This window comes from Lissotriton helveticus, chromosome 7 (genome assembly GCF_964261635.1).
Source record: "Lissotriton helveticus chromosome 7, aLisHel1.1, whole genome shotgun sequence".
NCBI lineage: Eukaryota > Metazoa > Chordata > Amphibia > Caudata > Salamandridae > Lissotriton > Lissotriton helveticus.
The window spans coordinates 393,163,235-393,187,787 of record NC_136068.1 but is presented as its reverse complement, the minus strand read 5'-3'; the positions used below and the strand labels follow the sequence as shown (position 1 = coordinate 393,187,787).

The following is a 24,553-nucleotide window of genomic DNA, read 5'->3' as shown; positions in this document are numbered from 1 at the left end:
TCTCGAATAAATGGAAGTGCACTGATGGAACGCCAGGGAGAGATGGGAAGGGCACGCACTGGATGGGACTCGGAATTAGACACCCCACTGACAGATCAACAATTGCAATACTGCTGCCAGCAAACAGAGGCAATAACAGCCAGCAGCCGGTTAAGATTAATACATTATTAGTACCTTCAGTGGGTTTATTATACCCCGGCTGCGATCGGATGATCATTGTGCACGATGTCGAGGTGAGGGGGCAGACTTCCTACATTTAGCGTGGGGATGTACAGTAATACATGACTACTGGCTGAAAGTGCTCAACGCCTTATCACACATTCGCACTAACCCTATAACTGCACTCCTAGGCAACACAGAGGAGATAGCAACACCATGCAAGAAGCTAGTATAACTGGGACTGCGGCTAGCGAAAGGACGAATTGCATGTAGATGGGGAGAGGACGAGTCCATAGTTCAAGGAAAGGTTAGATGACATAATTTACCTAAAAGACCAACTCACGACCATATATCACGACCTCGTGATATATGGGAGCCGCTACAAAGCCATCTGAAAGAACAAACAAGTGAGACTACAGAAAATAACACAGCCTAGCAACTTTAAAACCAGAGGCACTGACAGACTGGCACAGGAACACTTGTCTCTCTGCCCTACTTCCCCCTCCCCCCCACCCTCTCTTCTCTCCCCTGTGCCCACACTGACGCTTATATCTAGAAGGATGGCTAGTCACATATAGAGATGATTACTGAGGTGAAGGAGGCAGCCTCAGGTTAAACTTTCTCTTTAGATTGCAGAGTCTGCTTACAGACAAGAGAACTGAGAAGCGCTGAAGAGCCTATGGGGAGGACTGCAGCTAAAATGGAGCCTGTCCTGTATGTGCTTAAGAACCTAAGACTAAAAAAAAAAGCCTAAAAGCAAGTTATTAAAACAGATAAAATAATAGTAATGCAGAGGGAAATAGTCATAAGGTATATGAAAATCCTGGAATCATTTCTTAACTAAACAAGCACTTAATCACGGAATATGTTTTTGATTGATCTTCCTTTTCCAAACTTCATGACATATTCATTACATATTTTCAGAATAAAAGCACATTCCAGAAATGTTCAGTTGATGCAACAGCAATTCATCACTTGTCACATGTTCAATAACACATGTAGTCAAAAAGAAATTACATGACAAAGGGGTTTCTGCACTGGAAGACATGATCCTGAACACGACATCCTTAAGGATAAGCTGAGAGGCACCATTCTTAGAGAAGTAGGCTACCTAAAGATTATGGAAGTCCTACTAGTCAAGCTCACAGAAGAACTGTGGGAAGTGGAATATAGGCACAAAGGTCACCATCCAGAATGGCATGGAGTAAGCAAATAGCATTGAGAAGATAACATTGTGCCACAGAAAATTACAGAGCTATGAATATAATACACATGTTGGCTAGGTGCTATCACTAAAATGGCAAAAAGACCAGAAGATTACTGGCCAATAAGATATGCATGCGCTAAGCCCAAAGTTATATATTTTTCAGGTGAAAGATGAGACCGGAGTCCTGGTGTCTGAGGATAGGAAATTTACAGTATTACAATCCTTTTATCAAAAACTGTAAGCAGCAGAGCCCACTGGCCAGACACTGTCATTTGCTCTCCATACACCTCAAAACCATAAGAAATAAAGGAAATTGTGAGCCTTTGGTACCTAAACTCTGAGCTACAGAAGTGGAGATTCTAGGTGCATCTTTGGTTGAGGAGGAGGAGATTCAAGAGATGAGAGGTCTAGGGTTCACCAAGTTCCTCAGACCTGATGGCTTCACTCTGCCTTTTACTAGATCTTCATTCCTTCCTTGCTTCCCCTCCTGACAGAGGTCTTTAATGTGTTTATTGGGTCTCATTGTCTCAGTATCTCTTATAGGGAGTATAAGCACATTTAAAATCTCAATTCCCTCCCTCTCCTCTAAGGGACAAATGCATATAAATGGACAGTCTTCGTCATCAGCTTACCACACTTTTATAGCATAACCTCTTTGGTCCAAGTCTTCGCCTTCATCATTTTCCTCACTATTAGTCTGTTTGAAGATAATGCCAATAAGGTGGGAAGTAATAAGGACAATTTCTCCCAATCCTTTTTTTGTTGTACAGTACACTGTTTCATTACTCCATTAACTCGAACCAAAACCGAAAAAGCCAGATGATGGGAGTATTACGAACATGGAAGGATTATAGTTGCAGAATCAGGATGATGCAAAGCCAAAGGAAGGCGCCTACCTTCAAAACTGACTTTGTAAGTCACTATTCTGTTCCAAATGATGTATGCCACCATCTACAAGACAGTGGTCACCTAAATATCAGATTATAAAGATAAGATTGTAGTGACAGAATAAGTTCATGAACTCATTTCATTCCCATGGAACAACAGGACTAATATAATTTAAGCACAGTTTTGCTCAAGTAATTTCCTATAACAAGGACAATAGATACAATGGTTCAGTTTATCCTAGAGTGCATAAGATTGTGTTCTAATTTCTTCTTTTCCTAGTGAAAAGCTTTTTAAAGCTAACAGTGTCAAGAAGTTCTTTAAATGTACAGTACGTAATCTAATTCCAAAATACAGAAAGGGGCCTGTGAAAGATTAACAAAGTCATAGAACAAATGTGAGGGTTAAATATGACAAAAGAGTGAAATCATGACAGCTAAAGACAATACAGGTATGGTTGCATGAACGAGGATATAAAGTGATGGGTGTACACTGTATGTACATGTCAACTAATGTTATCTACAGGTGAATCATATATCAAAAAATTCAAGCATAGGTTATCCAATATACTGTGCTGGGCCACCGCAAAAGAAGGTATATGTGCCTTAGTAGTTTCCAATCTCATTATGTACCCATTACAATTTTGCAAATAATAAATATGTATTAGAAAAAAAATACCTTAAGATCAAGGGAATGGCCTCAACCTGAGAAATGTCATCTTCATATGTTTACACACACCTGTTGACTTAATGTCTTATAATAAATGTTAATCTTTGATGGTACATGAACTAAATGGAATAAAATTCCCAATGGAACTGTCACAGCTTTGTTATGAAAAAACTACTGCGAGCATAATTAGAATTTTTATGAAATAAGAAAATAAAACCGGACCACCTTTCTTTCACTCATGAGTTAACCGTACCTTCCCCAGGTGTCCTGGCCATCACATGTAAGGGGTCGAAGTTCATCATATGGGAAGGCATTTTCGAGGTAATGGTTGTAGGCATGGTAGAACATAGACTTAACCCGGTTTCTGGCGGACAAAGAAAAAGAAAACATGGATTAAAAAAGCTTTATAGCTCAATAAATAGAGAATATAATAGGTCGTTCCACCTGCCAGCAAACAATTTTTAAACTAAACAATAGACTGTGGACTGTAAGTCACTAGATCCACCAATAGTAAGCCGCTATTGGTTGTATTATTGTTCAAAAGAAATGCATTCAAAAAATTAGTTTAACATATGCAGTTAGTAAATTTCGTCCAACATGTTATTCAGAATAACGCAGCAAACATATTCGTTGTTCTTAAGATGATCTCTTTATTTTTGTGCTTTTACAGAGAATTGGCTGATCTTGTTTTCTAAAATCAAGGCTCCAAAGTTCAAAGTTAGAGATGCAACCAAAACGTTTTGCGCTTCATTTAGAAAGTAGTATTTTGGGCTTTCTCAAGGCTTATGCAGTATTGATAAAGGTTTTCTCAACTTGTTTTATTTATTGTATGTTAAGCTCACAATGCTGTGACTTATGCAGTCTCTTTAATGTGTGCTTGGGGGAAATGTACATTGAGAATTCATGTAGATATGGGGGTGCTTGTGTGGCTTGCACTGATGCTGCCCTTCCTGTTCCATGTTCCTGACTGAAACATAAGAGAATGCTGCCTTTGTTGTACCTATTCTCTATGTTAAGGATACCTATACTGCTACAGTATTTGTGGCAAATGTTTCTTGTGAACAAAGCTTGCTCTGCTGACACTTCCATGTGTTCTTTTTTCTGTCTGACTGTGCACATACGTGTGTGCCGCTTCATATAATCTACACGTTTTATGTGCAAGAGTAGAGTGCATGGTTATTGCATACTCTATTCTGGTCTATATTTAACAAGGACCCCCTGAAAACATAGATACTATAGTTCCTAGGTCAGGGGAAAGAGAGCAATTGACAAAAAACTGCCTAGGCAACCGATACTTTGAGCAGAACACAATATAAAAGGACAATTGGCTACAACTTACTACAAAACTGGGTATTTTATTAATAGTTTAAAAATAAAAAAATCAATGACATATTGCAGTTTTCAATTCACATGAAATAAAATAACGACAAAATGACAAAATTAAAATTCTGCATAGTATATTACCAATGAAAAATACATTACAAAACTCTACACAAACATAAGTTAAAAAATGGCAAATAAGTGGCACAATGATTCTTTACGCGCGTTTCGGCGACCAGCGCCTTCTTCTGGAGCAGCCACGTAAATTCTACAAAATGAAAGTACATACAAGAAAAATATATAATTACACACTGATAATACAACACATCATACAGATAAGATCATAATATCACGAGTTTTAGTTTAGTAGCCAATTAGTACCTTTTATAATCACGGTGATCACAAAATAAATTGATTGAATTATTTATCATTTTCATTTCCTTGCAATATCTGACTCTTATGCTTGAGGCAATGGGTCAGTGGGTCAGTGGGGGTAAGAGGACTGACAAGAGATGGAAAAACCTGTGGCAGCCAAGAGATTTTGACCGGGCTTACGAATTTTAAATTAGGGGGGAGATGGCAGACGGAATGCACAGGAAAAGAAGAGTAGGGCAGATAAGCCCAGGGTCGAGAGATACTATTATCAGTGGTACATTCAACTCTCATTCTTCTATATTCATTAGCAACCGGGGGGACTGATGATTTCTGTATAGTCTAACCAGTATACCTTATACAGATTATTGCCTTTAAATCAGGATATGGTGAAGTTATATTTGACTTCTTAATAGACTCTATTCTTTTATTCTAGTTCATATGCAAACAATACTTACAAGTAGCAGTGAAAATGAAACCACTGTAGTGTAGTATATGTTTCTTGCTTAAGTTCTCATTCTGATGGGCAAATGTTACAGGAGCTTAAAACAAAGATGATACACATTATTTATCTTATGTTGCGAATGTTCATTTATAAGATTTTTTCACTTTTCTCTCTGGGGTTTAAGGATGAAAGATTTACTTATACATGTTTACCTGATTGAATAAAACTTTTAGGTTTAATTCCCGCCAGCCGGAACCTTTAAGATAGGGTGTGGTCGATTGTGTAAACTTGATTGATGAAGTCTTCCGATAACAGTTAGTCCCTTATTCTGAGGGTCTTGTATAACAGGTTATCTGTTTAAGATTAAAGGGCAAGGTGTATATGTTATTCCTGCATTTATTTGGATTCTCCTCTATGTGTTTAATCGATTTGGCCAGACAGGATTTTTAACTAAGGGCTCCCCATATCGTGTCTCAAGGGATAAAAAACATTTTTTAGTGCTGAAGCTACTAAGGCTAACTTCAAAACTACTTTTTGTATCCCTACTTAAGTCTAACAAAACCTTAATGTTTTTATTCCTTTCTCTATCTTGTTCTTACCTAGTAGCCTTTAAAATGGGGCACAGGGCTTGTATTACTCTCAGATTTGATGACTGGAGATGCAAGCGCGGTGTGTTCTCCTCGTATAAGGATGCAGTTATAAAGTAGCTCCCTGTCTGTTGGTAGAGAAATGTATTGGGTCAGATATCTTTGTTTGTTTCAATCTTTTAAAGACAGGCAATCACTGCCTTCGCTATCCTTACCAAAGGTTATATTGCAGGGTTCCACTCTCTTGTTTAGGTTTCTTCGCTCTCTGAGTTCGCTGCGCGATATATTTCAAAAGGTTGCAATCTGGTCGGTGTTGCAGCTTTAAATAACTTCCTGTCTGTTGGTAGAAAGTGCGAGGGGTCAGATATATGTGTTTTTCCTCCCCCTTCCCCCACACAGAGTTCATTAGGTAAGGGCGAACGAAACTGCCAATATTCTTACCCAAAACTAAGAAGCCTCGCTCCAAAATTATTACGTTTTTCAGGATTCGTAGATTTTCGACACGAAGTAATTATATTAAAAGATCTCCCTGCCTGTAAGACATAGAAAACGAAATGTCGAGTTGCATTAAGTTACGATCTAGCTGCAATCTATCTAAAGAAAGCAATTGGCTTCTTTTCCGTTCTTACCCGAAGATAATCGGCAGGGCTCCGTATTTCCGGCGGCGGGATGTCAGGGATGGCGACTCAAACGCAAATTCTGTTGAATAACTGTGTGTTCGTGTGGTCGCGTTTTTATGCCGTTACTGCCAGGTTAAATTGCTCACATCTGTGTTAGTTTCTTTCTCAGTACTAATAATCAAGGTAGGACTACCATTATTATTCTGATGTTAACGGGTCGAAAACGGACTTCAATATGGATCTGCAAAGAAGCCGTGACTCCCTCACTAAGGTAGTCGCAAGAGAGAAAGGACTCTTATTTTTTAATTTCTTACACGGCTTATTCCTCATTATGCCTACAAGGGAGATAGGACTCTAGTTTTTCTACGAGTCAATTTGTGAAGTGGCTGAAAGCCAGCCATACACATAAAAAAGATACTTCCCTTTGGCAGCCAGAATTCACACGAGCTGAATATACTCGTCAGTGTCTGCATTTATGACTGGAGCTACAGCACAAATGAATATCAGAATACAATATGCGGAGCAATGCAACACCTACCGGCTCTGATAAAACGGCCCTATGAGCGATATTTACATGAGTTATGTACATCTAAATACGTATCTACTGCCCGAGGATATTGTACATAAATGTATGTATGTCTACATTCTCCAGCAAACTATAAAGTTGTGTTGTACATATGTGACTTCCCCTCTGATCCCTATGTCGAGTTTACTTTCTAACTGTCAGGATTTTTAACATATCGCATACTCCCATGGAATTTCGCTATTCAAACCTTGGCGAAAGGTATTAAAAACAAAAATCCAAAATACTTCCCTTTTCTTTCGGATGGCTGTTCCTCCTTTAGAATCGGGGGTGTGGATCCTTTCTAAAATTCTCCATTTAAAATCTTCAGCACAGTGTCCTTTCTCTAAGAAGTGCTTCACCATAGGGGAAGCAATCTTCCTGGTTCTTATGGCCGAGCGATGCTCGCTCAGGCGTGTCTGAATCATGCGTGAGGTTTCTCCTACATATCCTAGAAGGCATGGACATTGTATAAAGTAGACCACATTGGTTGATCTACAGTTCCACATTTCTTTCGCTGTTGTGTTGTGGCCATTATGGACGAATTCTTCGCCTCTCAGGATGTTTCCGCATGAGATACATGAGGAACATGGAAACGTCCCTTTGACTGGGTTATTCGTTAGAATAGATCTTTGAGTCCAATTCTCTTCATTTGCAATGGTCTTAAAGCGAGAGTGGACGATATATTCTTTGATGTTTTTATTTCTTCTGTGTGCAAAGAGGGGCTTCGCTAGTTTCTGTTCCTTAGAGCAGTTACTGTTTAAAATGTGCCAATTCGAATTTATGACCTGTTTCACTTTTGCATTAATAGTTGAATGTTTCGTTATGCACACTACTTGATCGTTAGGTTTTGGAGATTTAGTTCTTAGTCGACAGTCTCGGTCATAATACCGTGCTCGTTTGTAAGAGTGCTTCACTAACCGATGGGGATAGCCCCTTTCGATAAATTTGGATCTCATTATTAAGGCTTGTCTATCAAAATCCGTCAAATTCGAACAGTTGCGCCTAACCCGCAGAAACTGAGAGAAAGGAATACTGTTCTTCTGCGTTCCTGGGTGAAAGCTACGGTAGTGCAATAAGGTGTTTCTTGCCGTCGGCTTTACATGAAGGTCAACTTTCAAAATTCCTGCATCATTTATTATTTCAATGTCTAGGAATTCTACCCTATCGCTGCTGATGTGGGAAGTAAAACGCAAGTTGGGGTTTGCTGCATTTATCCATAAAATAAATTCCTCCAGGGTTTCTCTCCCATCGGTCCAGATAAAAAAGATGTCATCAATATATCTGGACCAATGGGAGATAGATTCATAGAAGGGAGCGATCTCATTCTGGACAAATTCCTTCTCGAATGCCGCCATGAAAATGTTGGCTATTGATGGTGCTACCGACGCGCCCATGCTTACGCCTTTGATCTGGCGATAGACATGGGTTCCAAACTCAAATATGTTCTCTGTTAGAACAATTTGCAGGCAAGCCAGCAAGAATGTTTTGGGACAAGGGATATTATGTAAATCAATAAACCACCCAGTGGTTCTCATAGCATCAATCAAGGGGATATTGCTGTACAGGGACTCTACATCCATTGTTACTAATAGGTCACTGTTAGGATTAAAGGCCAGTCCTTCGGTTTTCTGTATCATATCACCTGTGTCACGTATATATGAATCCATTTTTGGTATAAATGGACGCAGGTAGTTGTCAACATATTTGGATAGTGGTTCGGTTGCTGTGCCTATGGTGGAAACTATCGGACGGTATGGAGGGTTATTAATGTTTTTGTGTATTTTAGGAAGTCCATATATACATGCAGTTTTCCCATGATTATGGTTCAGGAAGTCAAATTCTTTAGTATTAATGAATCCATTTTCCAAGGCGGTTTTTGTTAAAGACATAATTTTCTTGGATAAATTTATCGTGGAGTAAGATCTGACGGGGCTGTAAAAAGTTGGGTCATCTAACATCTTGAGCATGTTGATTTCATATTGAGATGTATCAATGATCACAATGCCACCGCCTTTGTCACATCCTTTAATTGTTAGGTCTTTATTGGAGGAAAAGGATAGTAGAGCTTGATGTTCTTCTCTTTCTAGATTATATATAGGTTTGGGGATAAATCTTAAGGCTTGGTCTAGCTTCTTTAAAACTACCAGCTCAAAGGTTGCTACTTCTGGCCCTAATTGCTCGAGGGATGGACTGAAAGTAGATGGCAGACAGAGGGGCTTTACAATAGGATGTTCTTCGTCTAGTACGGTATTTAATGCAAAGAACTTTCTTAAGCGGATTTTACGAAAAAAGGAAATTATGTCACAATAAAGCTCGAATAAATTGAGTGTGGAATGCGGGACATAGGACAGGCCTTTGGATAACAATTTAGTACTGTGTTCAGCTAGTTCTATTTTTGTTAGGTTGAAGATGGGAATCACATTCCCGGTTTCCAGTACTGTCTGTTCCTCGTTTCGCAAATGAATTGCGGCTCTTCCTGCTGGTGGTGATGCTGGGGTTGGTAGTTCCCTCTCGACTGGCCCTGAAAGTGGACTCGGGGCGTCCCCGGCCTCCCCCTCGATTCCCTAAAAAAGGCTGTCTTCGATTCCCTCTATTCTGTACCTGATTATAGTTAGGATCTGGCTCATAATAACCATCGTTATTTTCATTCTCAGAATCAGAGGTTTCTGAGAATGTATTTACACGTTGTTGTTGCTGTTGTTGATCTCTAGTCTCCGTGGTATAATGATTTTGTTTATAAAAATCCGGTTTCAGGTAGGGATAGGTATTTTCAATCGTGGCAAACCGCTTATCTTTTAGTAACTTGTCGTTCTTTCTTTTTTCTAAATAACTTGTGAATGATTCCAGTTCCTTGTTACAATCTTCGATCTTTTTTATGGCTTCCTCTACACTACCCATCTTTTTAATTTTGTCTTCAAAGTCTTCAACCTCAGACCTTACTTCTGCTGCTAGTTCTTTGGCTGTCTCAACGATTAGCATCATTAAATCCCTTGAACATCTACTAACATCTCTTGTCAGTCCTCTTACCCCCACTGACCCATTGCCTCAAGCATAAGAGTCAGATATTGCAAGGAAATGAAAATGATAAATAATTCAATCAATTTATTTTTTGATCACCGTGATTATAAAAGGTACTAATTGGCTACTAAACTAAAACTCGTGATATTATGATCTTATCTGTATGATGTGTTGTATTATCAGTGCGTAATTATATATTTTTCTTGTATGTACCTTCATTTTGTAGAATTTACGTGGCTGCTCCAGAAGAAGGCGCTGGTCGCCGAAACGCGCGTAGAGAATCATTGTGCCACTTATTTGCCATTTTTTAACTTATGTTTGTGTAGAGTTTTGTAATGTATTTTTCATTGGTAATATACTATGCAGGATTTTAATTTTGTCATTTCGTCGTTATTTTATTTCATGTGAATTGAAAACTGCAATATGTCATTGATTTTTTTATTTTTAAACTATTAATAAAATACCCAGTTTTGTAGTAAGTTGTAGCCAATTGTCCTTTTATATTGTGTTCTGCTCAAAGTATCGGTTGCCTAGGCTGTTTTTTGTCAATTGCTCTCTTTTCCCTGACCTAGGAACTATAGTATCTATGTTTTCAGGGGGTCCTTGTTAAATATACGCCAATTCTCCCACAGCTTGTCTGTGCAGGGCTGTTCTAAAGAAAGAATGTTTGTTGTATAAATTCCACCACCTTTCATTTCCTTGCCCTATCTGCCAATTCCCTTCATTATTGCCTTGACATCCCTTCACTCCTTCATCCAACTACCATCATGGCCCTTCAAAAAACTTTCGGTTTTACTGACGAAGAATTTGAATTACTTGTGGGAATATCAACTTCCTTTGGTAGTACTACTGTAGACTCCAATCGACATAACGACGATATAAAAAAATTGATAGAACTCAGGGCTCGACAAATTCACTCGACCGCTCGCATTTGCGAGTGAGATTGATTAAGGACGAGCTATTTTTAGGTCCTACTCGCCCTTTCTGGCGAGTAGGAATACAAACTTGACACTTGGCCTCTGCCTCTGAAAGCAGAGGAAATGTGACAAGATAGGAAGATTTAAAGGCATCTTTATTGCTCACAAAGTAAATGAACAATAAAAATGCTTTTAAATCTTGTTAACTTGTCACATTTGCTCAGTTTTCAGAGTTTGAGGTCAAGTTCATTTAAGTTAGGTCGAGGATATTTTGTAGTTTACTAGACCTGCAGGTCTAGAGCATTTTTTATGATTCGTTGAGCCCTGGAACTAAAAAAGAAACTTAAAAGAATTGAAGCCCATGGGGAATTCATGCTAGCGTACCTGCGATTAGGCATCATCCCAATGGGTCTCCGAGTAAGAAACATCCCTGGCCTCTTTGTTCACTACAAGGCATTTCTAGACAAATGGAGCAGAATTGCTAGTAGATGTTCAAGGGATTTAATGATGCTAATCGTTGAGACAGCCAAAGAACTAGCAGCAGAAGTAAGGTCTGAGGTTGAAGACTTGGAAGACAAAATTAAAAAGATGGGTAGTGTAGAGGAAGCCATAAAAAAGATCGAAGATTGTAACAAGGAACTGGAATCATTCACAAGTTATTTAGAAAAAAGAAAGAACGACAAGTTACTAAAAGATAAGCGGTTTGCCACGATTGAAAATACCTATCCCTACCTGAAACCGGATTTTTATAAACAAAATCATTTTACCACTGAGACTAGAGATCAACAACAGCAACAACAACGTGTAAATACATTCTCAGAAACCTCTGATTCTGAGAATGAAAATAACGATGGTTATTATGAGCCAGATCCTAACTATAATCAGGTACAGAATAGAGGGAATCGAAGACAGCCTTTTTTAGGGAATCGAGGGGGAGGCCGGGGACGCCCCGGAGTCCACTTTCAGGGCCAGTCGAGAGGGAACTACCAACCCCAGCATCACCACCAGCAGGAAGAGCCGCAATTCATTCGCGAAACGAGGAACAGACAGTACTGGAAACCGGGAATGTGATTCCCATCTTCAACCTAACAAAAATAGAACTAGATGAACACAGTACTAAATTGTTATCCAAAGGCCTGTCCTATGTCCCGCATTCCACACTCAATTTATTCGAGCTTTATTGTGACATAATTTCCTTTTTTTCGTAAAATCCGCTTAAGAAAGTTCTTTGCATTAAATACCGTACTAGACGAAGAACATCCTATTGTAAAGCCCCTCTGTCTGCCATCTACTTTCAGTCCATCCTTCGAGCAATTAGGGCCAGAAGTAGCAACCTTTGAGCTGGTAGTTTTAAAGAAGCTAGACCAAGCCTTAAGATTTATCCCCAAACCTATATATAATCTAGAAAGAGAAGAACATCAAGCTCTACTAACCTTTTCCTCCAATAAAGACCTAACAATTAAAGGATGTGACAAAGGCGGTGGCATTGTGATCATTGATACATCTCAATATGAAATCAACATGCTCAAGATGTTAGATGACCCAACTTTTTACAGCCCCGTCAGATCTTACTCCACGATAAATTTATCCAAGAAAATTATGTCTTTAACAAAAACCGCCTTGGAAAATGGATTCATTAATACTAAAGAATTTGACTTCCTGAACCATAATCATGGGAAAACTGCATGTATATATGGACTTCCTAAAATACACAAAAACATTAATAACCCTCCATACCGTCCGATAGTTTCCACCATAGGCACAGCAACCGAACCACTATCCAAATATGTTGACAACTACCTGCGTCCATTTATACCAAACATTGATTCATATATACGTGACACAGGTGATATGATACAGAAAACCGAAGGACTGGCCTTTAATCCTAACAGTGACCTATTAGTAACAATGGATGTAGAGTTCCTGTACAGCAATATCCCCTTGATTGATGCTATGAGAACCACTGGGTGGTTTATTGATTTACATAATATCCCTTGTCCCAAAACATTCTTGCTGGCTTGCCTGGAAATTGTTCTAACAGAGAACATATTTGAGTTTGGAACCCATGTCTATCGCCAGATCAAAGGCGTAAGCATGGGCGCGTCGGTAGCACCATCAATAGCCAAAATTTTCATGGCGGCATTCGAGAAGGAATTTGTCCAGAATGAGATCGCTCCCTTCTATGAATCTATCTCCCATTGGTTCAGATATATTGATGACATCTTTTTTATCTGGACCGATGGGAGAGAAACCCTGGAGGAATTTATTTTATGGATAAATGCAGCAAACCCCAACTTGCGTTTTACTTCCCACATCAGCAGCGATAGGGTAGAATTCCTAGACATTGAAATAATAAATGATGCAGGAATTTTGAAAGTTGACCTTCATGTAAAGCCGACGGCAAGAAACACCTTATTGCACTACCGTAGCTTTCACCCAGGAACGCAGAAGGACAGTATTCCTTTCTCTCAGTTTCTGCGGGTTAGGCGCAATTGTACGAATTTGACGGATTTTGATAGACAAGCCTTAATAATGAGATCCAAATTTATCGAAAGGGGCTATCCCCATCTGTTAGTGAGGCACTCTTACAAACGAGCACGGTATTATGACCGAGACTGTCTACTAAGAACTAAATCTCCAAAACCTAACGATCAAGTAGTGTGCATAAAGAAACATTTAACTATTAATGCAAAAGTGAAACAGGTCATAAATTCGAATTGGCACATTTTAAACAGTAACTGCTCTAAGGAACAGAAACTAGCGAAGCCCCTCTTTGCGCACAGAAGAAATAAAAACATCAAAGAATATATCGTCCACTCTCGCTTTAAGACCATTGCAAATGAAGAGAATTGGACTCAAAGATCTATTCTAACGAATAACCCAGTCAAAGGGACGTTTCCATGTTCCTCATGTATCTCATGCGGAAACATCCTGAGAGGCGAGGAATTCGTCCATAATGGCCACAACACAACAGCGAAAGAAATGTGGAACTGTAGATCAACCAATGTGGTCTACTTTATACAATGTCCATGCCTTCTAGGATATGTAGGAGAAACCTCACGCATGATTCAGACACGCCTGAGCGAGCATCGCTCGGCCATAAGAACCAGGAAGATTGCTTCCCCTATGGTGAAGCACTTCTTAGAGAAAGGACACTGTGCTGAAGATTTTAAATGGAGAATTTTAGAAAGGATCCACACCCCCGATTCTAAAGGAGGAACAGCCATTCGAAAGAAAAGGGAAGTATTTTGGACTTTTGTTTTCAATACCTTTCGCCAAGGTTTGAATAGCGAAATTCCATGGGAGTATGCGACATGTTAAAAATTCTGACAGTTAGAAAGTAAACTCGACATAGGGATCAGAGGGGAAGTCACATATGTACAACACAACTTTATAGTTTGCTGGAGAATGTAGACATACATACATTTATGCACAATATCCGAGGGCAGTAGATACGTATTTAGATGTACATAACTCATGTAAATATCGATCATAGGGCCGTTTTATCAGAGCCGGTAGGTGTTGCATTGCTCCGCATATTGTATTCGGATATTCATTTGTGCTGTAGCTCCAGTCATAAATGCAGACACTGACGAGTATATTCAGCTCGTGTGAATTCTGGCTGCCAAAGGGAAGTATCTTTTTTATGTGTATGGCTGGCTTTCAGCCACTTCACAAATTGACTCGTAGAAAAACTAGAGTCCTATCTCCCTTGTAGGCATAATGAGGAATAAGCCGTGTAAGAAATTAAAAAATAAGAGTCCTTTCTCTCTTGCGACTACCTTAGTGAGGGAGTCACGGCTTCTTTGCAGATCCATATTGAAGTCCGTTTTCGACCCGTTAACATCAGAATAATAATGGTAGTCCTACCTTGATTATTAATACTGAGAAAGAAACTAACACAGATGTGAGCAATTTAACCTGGCAGTAACGGCATAAAAACGCGACCACACGAACACACAGTTATTCAACAGAATTCGCGTTTGAGTCGCCATCCCTGACATCCCGCCGCCGGAAATACGGAGCCCTTCCGATTATCTTCGGGTAAGAATGGAAAAGAAGCCATTTGCTTTCTTTAGATAGATTGCAGCTAGATCGTAACTTAATGCAACTCGACATTTCGTTTTCTATGTTTTACAGGCAGGGAGATCTTTTAATATAATTACTTTGTGTCGAAAATCTACGAATCCTGAAAAACTTAATAATTTTGGAGTGAGGCTTCTTAGTTTTGGGTAAGAATATTGGCAGTTTCGTTCGCCCTTACCTAATGAACTCTGTGTGGGGGAAGGGGGAGGAAAAACACATATATCTGACCCCTCGCACTTTCTACCAACAGACAGGAAGTTATTTAAAGCTGCAACACCGACCAGATTGCAACCTTTTGAAATATATCGCGCAGCGAACTCAGAGAGCGAAGAAACCTAAACAAGAGAGTGGAACCCTGCAATATAACCTTTGGTAAGGATAGCGAAGGCAGTGATTGCCTGTCTTTAAAAGATTGAAACAAACAAAGATATCTGACCCCATATATTTCTCTACCAACAGACAGGGAGCTTCTTTATAACTGCATCCTTATACGAGGAGAACACACCGCGCTTGCATCTCCAGTCATCAAATCTGAGAGTAATACAAGCCCTGTGCCCCATTTTAAAGGCTACTAGGTAAGAACAAGATAGAGAAAGGAATAAAAACATTAAGGTTTTGTTAGACTTAAGTAGGGATACAAAAAGTAGTTTTGAAGTTAGCCTTAGTAGCTTCAGCACTAAAAAATGTTTTTTATCCCTTGAGACACGATATGGGGAGCCCTTAGTTAAAAATCCTGTCTGGCCAAATCGATTAAACACATAGAGGAGAATCCAAATAAATGCAGGAATAAGATATACACCTTGCCCTTTAATCTTAAACAGATAACCTGTTATACAAGACCCTCAGAATAAGGGACCAACTGTTATCGGAAGACTTCATCAATCAAGTCTACACAATCGACCACACCCTATCTTAAAGGTTCCGGCTGGCGGGAATTAAACCTAAAAGTTTTATTCAATCAGGTAAAAATGTATAAGTAAATCTTTCATCCTTAAACCCCAGAGAGAAAAGTGAAAAAATCTTATAAATGAACATTCGCAACATAAGATAAATAATGTGTATCATCTTTGTTTTAAGCTCCTGTAACATTTACCCATCAGAATGAGAACTTAAGCAAGAAACATATACTACACTACAGTGGTTTCATTTTCACTGCTACTTGTAAGTATTGTTTGCATATGAACTAGAATAAAAGAATAGAGTCTATTAAGAAGTCAAATATAACTTCACCATATCCTGATTTAAAGGCAATAATCTGTATAAGGTATACTGGTTAGACTATACAGAAATCATCAGTCCCCCCCGGTTGCTAATGAATATAGAAGAATGAGAGTTGAATGTACCACTGATAATAGTATCTCTCGACCCTGGGCTTATCTGCCCTACTCTTCTTTTCCTGTGCATTCCGTCTGCCATCTCCCCCCTAATTTAAAATTCGTAAGCCCGGTCAAAATCTCTTGGCTGCCACAGGTTTTTCCATCTCTTGTCAGTCCTCTTACCCCCACTGACCCACTGACCCATTGCCTCAAGCATAAGAGTCAGATATTGCAAGGAAATGAAAATGATAAATAATTCAAATCAATTTATTTTGTGATCACCGTGATTATAAAAGGTACTAATTGGCTACTAAACTAAAACTCGTGATATTATGATCTTATCTGTATGATGTGTTGTATTATCAGTGTGTAATTATATATTTTTCTTGTATGTACTTTCATTTTGTAGAATTTACATGGCTGCTCCAGAAGAAGGCGCTGGTCGCCGAAACGCGCGTAGAGAATCATTGTGCCACTTATTTGCCATTTTTTAACTTATGTTTGTGTAGAGTTTTGTAATGTATTTTTCATTGGTAATATACTATGCAGGATTTTAATTTTGTCATTTCGTCGTTATTTTATTTCATGTGAATTGAAAACTGCAATATGTCATTGATTTTTTTATTTTTAAACTATTAATAAAATACCCAGTTTTGTAGTAAGTTGTAGCCAATTGTCCTTTTATATTGTGTTCTGCTCAAAGTATCGGTTGCCTAGGCTGTTTTTTGTCAATTACTCTATTCTGGTCTCCATGTGAAGAAACAGTACACTGCTACTGCATTACTGTACCTCTACGTGGCAGAGAAAAGATAGCACTACTACCCCCATTGTATCTTTCCTTCACATTAGCAAAGGTAGCAAGCATGGTTACATCCTCCGGTGTTGGCCTTTAGCACTTGATGGAAGTTAGCACTGCTGCTGCCTACACTGTGCAAAAAGAACAATTGATGGATAGAATGTTGAAAAATGTCAAACATGCACCCCAGTACAGAGATATGCCTAAATCCATGATTATTTTGCTCCCCATGCCATTCCAGTTTATACCCAGCCATATGCAAATCAGTTTTGACCCTGCTCCCTATGGGAACAGTCCACTCCCGAACTGCCAGGCCTGGTCCTCCCGGGACCGGTTTCGGGGCATCACTTCTCATCAACCAGGCTAGCTTGACTTCAGTGGCATAGCGAGCACGGTACCCACGTCTGGGAATATCCGTCCCACAGGGGGTGATAAATGTAAAAAAAACGAAAGATGGAAAAAATGTTGAACAATGTAAAACATTCACCTGGGCCTAAATCCATTGTATTTTTGCTCCCCATGCCAAGCCGGCCGCCATAGGGTCCCTCCCACATATCTCTACAAGACGCTCCTTTCCCCCTGACTGCGGATCGGACTGTGCATTGGACTGCCCCCCACATTGCTGAGCACCTTCTTCTGAGGTGTAGTGAGTTGGTTGGCCCTGCCTTGCCTGGAGTATAACACCCTGTGAAGTATATGGGTCCCCTTTGCTGCTGAGGGTCCTTAGGGGCCAACTAGCCCACCTGTTTCCTCCAGTAAGCCCCACACAGTGTGATTGCCTAAGAGATAGTTGCAGGCCACGCCCCGTTCTCTAACACTCTGCAAACGTGCCTCTCAGTGCATTGCTGGTGGGGAGATGAGGTCCCCTTGCCTTCTGAGGGCCTCGGGACTAAAGTGGACTTCATCCCCCAAGCAACAGTGAGCCAGAAGTTGTGTTTGCAGAGTAGTGGAGAAAGGCGGCATAGCCTCTGACCACCTCTCAGCAATCCAGCTGTGTGGGGCTTACTGGAGGTAACAGGAGGGCTAGTTGGCCTCGAAGGACCGTCAAGAGCCAAGGTGAATTCATCTCCCTACTAGTAGTGCAGAGTGGTGGAGAAAGTGGGCATGGCCTACTATCAGATCTCAGCAATCTTGCTGTATGGGACTTACTGGAGGTAGTAGGAGGGGTAGTTGGCCCCCATGGATATCCTTGGGGGCCAACTACCTCCTGTTCCCTCCAGTAAGTCTAACACAGCAGGTTTGCTGAGAAGTTATCAGAGGCCATGCCCCCTTTTTCCACCACTCAGCAAATGTGCCTCACGGCACGGTACTAGTTGGGGGATAAATTCCCCTTAGCTCCAGTGTGACCTTTGGGGCCAAGAAGCCCTCCTGGTACCACCTGTAAGTCCTAAGCAGCGGAATTCCAGAGAGCTCGTTGGAGGCCCAGTACTCTTTCTCCACTACTCTGCAAATGTGCCTGCTAGTTACAAAACCTTAGAACTTCACTAAAGAAAAACAAAGCTTACAAGTACATTATAGTTAGAAATTCACACAAAAAAAACAAAGGTTACAGGGACGCTATAGTTGGGAATTATTATTTGAAAAACCTTAGAAATTCATTAAAAGAACAAATGTTACAAGGACGTTATAGTTAGGGTCAGATTTTACTCATACTAAACCAGAGAAATTCAGCCGTTTTAGTTAGTTGAGTTAACTATAAATTGCGCCCCTGCAATGCACTGCTTATGATCTCACGTATTACATCCCTCATGACATGGTCAGTAACACCACTGATGACCTCTCAAATGAATTCCTCTGACCCCAACTACACTAACCTTTTGTTTTTTAGTGAATTTCTAAGGTTTTTACATTCTATTTTCTAACTATAACGTCCTTGTAGTATTAGCCTCTCAACTCTACAGAGACCATGGCAGATGGGAGGCGTGGAGGTACCCTGTATTGAATATTACTACATGGAGGCACAGCTACAACATGCAGTCCATTGGTTAGATGACCAAGACAATTGGGAAAAAAGGCTCCTGGAGGTGTCTTTTACAGTAGGTTCGTTGCCAGCACTATTGATGCTGGGGAGAGGGATCCCCGAGACGGTGCCATATATTATTAGGCACGTGGCAGAGTCATGGGGAAATACAGTGAGAAAAGTGGGGAAACATGCACCATATGCGCCCGACGCACCTGTGTGGGTGGTTACATGAATCGCCAAAATCGCGGAGTCAATGTCCGTACGCAAATGGAAGGCAGGTGGTTGCATGCTGATGGGTGACTTATACCACAATGGCCAGTTCCTCACAAGGGAAAATGCAGTAACCACATTTGCGCTGGGAGCGGGGCAATTCCTACAATACGCTAAGATTTTACAAGTGGCCAGAGAGATCTGGCCATCGTTCCCAGAAGAGCCCCCGATAACGAGAACTCTACAAGTAATGCTGCAAATGGCACAAGGTCGCCACATGATAACACATCTATATAGGGCACTTAGGGAGGACTTGCTGAGACCTCCACTTCCATTACAAGGCAAATGGAAGGCAGCGACAGGCGGACAAACCACAGAAAAAGAATGGGAAAAGATACATGAAGGGTTAAAACTGAGCTGCTACAATGTACGTTTCAAAGTTATACAATATAATTACATTCACCAGGCTTACCTTACACCGAAGGCCCTCAGGAAAATGTATCCAGAGCTGGCCGGCGAATGCCACAGAAGTAGGCAAACAGACGCAGATTTTGTACATGTAGTTTGGACATGTCCACAGGTGACACCCTTCTGGGAAGAAGTGTTGCAAGCAATAATAAAAATGGCATTGAGTGGGAGGTCCCAGGAGAAATCTGCGCAGTTTTATTGGGTCTGCTGCCCTTACCCAAAAAGAAGAAGTTAAGCAGGACATTTGCTCTGCTAGGTTTAATCCTTGCAAACAGATGCATTGCGATTGCATGGCAAAGACCAAGGCCCCCAACCCTAGACAGTTGGTTAACAGATATGCCTGAATGGGTTACTGCGGAGCGATACGAATTAAACTAGTTAGGAAGGATGACAGAATGGCAGACTACCTCCTAGCATGGTCATTGGTGATAAACGACTTACAGTCTAAGTCGATCATGAACTCACAGACCGAGACAATTGACTCACAAACCTCATATAAAATACAACAATAGATACTATACCAATGACAGCATGATATTCCACAAAATTTCAGGAGATGTCCGAATTGGAGGGGGTGTTGAGGGAGTTAATTTACAATAAAAGGCATGTTTAATTAGTTGATCACTAAATATGGTATTACTCCGTGCAATATCTCACACAGTTTTGTAAGCTATACTGTTGTAAAAGTACGGTTAAGCAGTTATATTCTGGGTGACACAAACCCAATGCACTCATGTACACTATTGTCGTTGGAACCTTGTATTCCCATTTTTTATAAAATGTCAATAATTTTTTTTTATTTTTTAAACGTCCTTGTAAGATTTGTTTTTTTCCAGTGATTTTTGTGTGTGTGTGTGTGAGAGAGAGAGAGAGAGAGAGAGAGAGAGAGAGAGAGAGAGAGAGAGAGAGAGAGAGAGAGAGAGAGAGAGAGAGAGAGAGAGAGAGAGAGTGTGTGTGTGTGTGTGTGTGTGTGTGACACAGATTGAGGCACTAACTGCCTATAATTAAGCAATATGTTATATGCTGTACATGTGTAATCAATACTAAAGAAAGCAACATTTTTATATATAAAATGTCCACTTGCATGAATGGAATGCACTATGCAATGGGGGCGCAGCAGTAGAAAAAGCAAAGTATACAAAGCTATTAAAGGGGCATAATAGTTTAAAAGCGCAAAACAATTAAATATATGGAAGTACTTATCCCTTGGCTACTGAGAAGAGAAGAAAGAGGGAGCTGTTAAGATTCAATGGTTATTGTGGACGATAGAGACTCCAAATGGTCATTGCGATTGCTTATACTGTGTGTTTTCTCCTCCATTTCCTGGTCTTGTGAAACGGAGCTTGTTAAAATGGTTGGTTTGTCTTAAACTGCTAAATAACAGCATGACACCCTAACTGGTGTGAGGGCATTACGATCTGAAATTGAGATCTCCCAGCGACTTGAACACTAGTCAGATAGCAACCTGAAGTGCATCTGCTCATTAGAGGAACGGTCTCCTATCTGTGATTTAGTTATGTGGTGGGTCTACATGCCTTCTTAAGGAGAAACATACATTCTTGATGTAGCTTAAGATAAACAAACTATAGGGCCTCAGGAGACTCATCGCTAGATTGAGCTTCCTGGGGTTTGCATATCTAATTGCACCATGGTCTGTGTGAGAAGGTCCCGCCTGTTGGGAAGCTTCTAGAGGGGATCAACTGATCGCTCAAGAAGGGTCGTGAACTGGGATTGTTTGGCCCATGTGGGAGCCACTAGGATGAGAGTGAGGGAGGTTTGCTGGAGCTTCCAAACCACGTACGGAAGGAGTGAGAGAGGAGGGAAGGCATAGGAAAATGTCTCTGACCAGTTCATCTATAGAGCATTACGCATGGCCTGTGGGTATGGAAGCCTGGAAGCGAAGCTTCAGTGTTTTGGGTAGTGGCAAAGAGGTGAAAGTCAGGGAAACCCCCAATGACGGAAGTAGGATATTTGGGTGGAGTTCCCACTTGTGGGCTTGTTGCCGCATTCTGCTGAGCAGGTCTGCAAAGTCGTTGTACACCCCTGAAAGGTACTCCACTAGGAAATTAGCTTTACGGTGAGGAGCCAAACACCAAATACTCAGGGCTAGTGTTGACAGCTGCCTAGAGTTTGTGCCTCCCTGCTTGTGAAGGTAATGCATGGCCGACATGTTGTTTATCTTTTTAAGAACAATTTTGTGCTGAACCTGGTGGAAGAAAGCTTTTAGTGCCAGCTATGTGGCCAGTAGTTCTAGGTAACTGATGTGGAAGCTCGGTTGGTGCAAAGTCCACAAACCGTGTATGGTCATTTGTTGCAGATGCGAGGACATCATACATAGAAGTGCATCACTGATCTGACCATTAGGTGGCAATGTGGTTGAAAAAGAGGCAATAATAGTTTAAAAGCTTGGATCCGTGCTTGGATGGGATATGTTTTACTGGTGACTGTATTGAGCACAGCATCCAGGAAGGGCTGGACCTAGAGGGGTTGAAGGTGAGACTTGACTAAGCTGGGCGGCCAACACAGCGAGACAATTTGTAAATACCCTGGGTCTGTAGTGACCCTGAAGAGCAGCACTTTGAACCGATAATGTTGGCTACTTACCACGTACTACAAGTAGAGTAGGATACCCTTCCATCCATAATTTTCATGGACTGTCCGAAAATTAGCCCTAGCGACCACTGTCCATGATTGATATCTGAAAGGACATCATTTGTACGTAAAGAAATGCAAATGTGTGCAACTGATTAATTAGCAAATATTAAGGCAGCTTGGGAGGCATTAATTGATGGAGTCACTTGAAGCTTCCTGATGACAAGATATTTGTTTTCTTTTTTTTAAAGGTATTGTAAGGGTGTTCCAAGCTGAGTTATAGACAGCGTGCTTTTAATGGACAGTTATAAAAGCTTTCTGCACTAGGTATAATCTGCAAATAACTGAAATCTATACATTAGAAGCACTTTATCTTTAACCTAAATGTAAATGAGTATTTAATGGCAGCCTATAATATATACTGGGTATAATGCACGTTTAAAATAATGACTTAAACATTTGCAGTGCTTTCAGAGATCCTGACAGAGACAGAGGAAGCGCACATGCAGCTGGAGAGAACGCTTGAGACCGGCAGGCCTTCCAGATCTCAGGGCTATACTTGAGATATTCTGACTTGTGTGAACCACTTAAAATGAAAGCTAGGCATTATGACTATGGCATGAACCATGGTGGGATCAAGTTCAAGGGAGCCAATATCAGGCAATATAAAGATTTGTCTAATACCACACTCCTAAAGCGCAAGCTTCTCCGAAAAGCACCATCTTTTCTCCAGGACGAAGGTATAAAGTACATACACAGAGCACCTATTTCGACCTGAGCCTCTCAGACTCTACAAAGAAGGAAGTATCCCCACTGACCCACCGCCATAGGATAGTTCCGCTTCACATTGGCAGGGGAGTTGGACCAGGGTCACATCCAAGAAGTATGCCCATAAGCAATCCATGTAGGAAATCCAGTGTGAAAGGAAAGCCAACCTGGACAAGGTACAGGTGGGTCGCCTAGTGAATAATAAGAGTTCATGGAACCTTGGTTGTGTCAGCTTCTTGAGAATCTGTTGACCCTCTGACTAGGATACTCTGGCTTCACATGAGTACTGTATAGTCAGGGCCACTGTAATTATGTGGCAGAGTTGCCGTAAATAATTATGAGCCACAAAAAGCCAAGTTATGCGGCACATGTTGTGGTAGTATTGCTTCCTTATTTTGTCGTTTTTAGGTCTCACCTGAGCCAGCGCATGCGCTGCACTGGCGAGACATTTAGTAACTGGGTTTTCAAAGTGCTACCAAAGGCTTTTGCTGGCCTCCAGCGTGTGGTTACGCGCGTGGACGTGCACAGCTGCCATCTGGCTTTCTATAATGGCTCAATAAGCCTTACAGCATGTGTATCCCCTCCCCTACTCCTCCCTTCTCCCACTCCCTCCTCGTCAGCTTCATTTTCTTTTCAGTGGCCAGCTTTCAGTGCTCTCTCGACGCTCCTCAGCACCTCCCCCGCTGAGTCTGCGTTAATTTGAAACGTATGTGCTTTCTCTTTCGCAACCACTGCCCAGCCTCATCCTCTCATCGGCTCAGCCTCACAAGCGCACCTTCTATTGCCTTCAAGAGCTTACCTCAGCCATTCTAGCACCCACATGCACAACACGCCACATGCACACACGACATGCACACGAGTGTCTGCAGCGAGAACCACGCACTTGGCCCGTAAGTGCCAATCGCGGGCAACCCGTCATATGTGCTTTAGGAAGTGTGTTGTCAACACCGAACAGAGAAATACTGATAGGATGTAACCTCAACACGGTTTTTGACACACAGTTAGGCAGATCGGTACAAAAGCAAGGCCAAACTTAGGAATTATCCCATGGGTGCCAAAAATGGTTACAGGACTTGGGGCTCATGCATTCATCACCACCATAGACTATGCTTTTTATTAAGCTTCCAGACTGACCTTTGCAAGATTAGATTATTTCCTGGGCAGCACTCACACACACTCAATAAGGCAGGCCTGAGTGAGATAGGCGTATTGGCCCTCTTCAACCATACACAAATATTATTTTTTCTGAGGGATTCTAAAGGGGAGGCCGCTCACCTCTCTTGGAAATTGAATAATCCCCTCCTAATTAAAGAAAAACTTTACAGCTCTATTTAAAAGTTCTTCCAATTAAATGAAACTCTCAAAGTGTGTATCACATAAATAAAGGGCACCTTAAGGAATTGCGAGGTGTAATATACTTCCCATACCGATCCATCTCAAAAAGGGAAGGGAGGCAAAATGAATCCAATTGGAGGGGAATGTTGAACCCTTTTAAATCTGAAGACAAGCACTCAGCTGCATGAGGAAATGATGCCAACTAACACAGGTTAGACAGCAGTCTAAGACTTTAGATTTTGGGAAAGCAGAGTA

General features: G+C 40.9%; 1 protein-coding gene across 1 annotated transcript in view; it reads right to left on the bottom strand.

The window, feature by feature from the left end:
• EDEM2 (ER degradation enhancing alpha-mannosidase like protein 2) overlaps window positions 1-24,553 on the bottom strand; it is a 217,711-nt gene that overhangs the window by 162,736 nt on the left and 30,422 nt on the right. Inside the window, exon 2 of the mRNA XM_078652241.1 lies at window positions 3,174-3,284. Within this exon, the coding sequence (XP_078508367.1) occupies window positions 3,174-3,284 (111 nt within the window). The remainder of the gene's footprint in view (window positions 1-3,173; window positions 3,285-24,553) is intronic.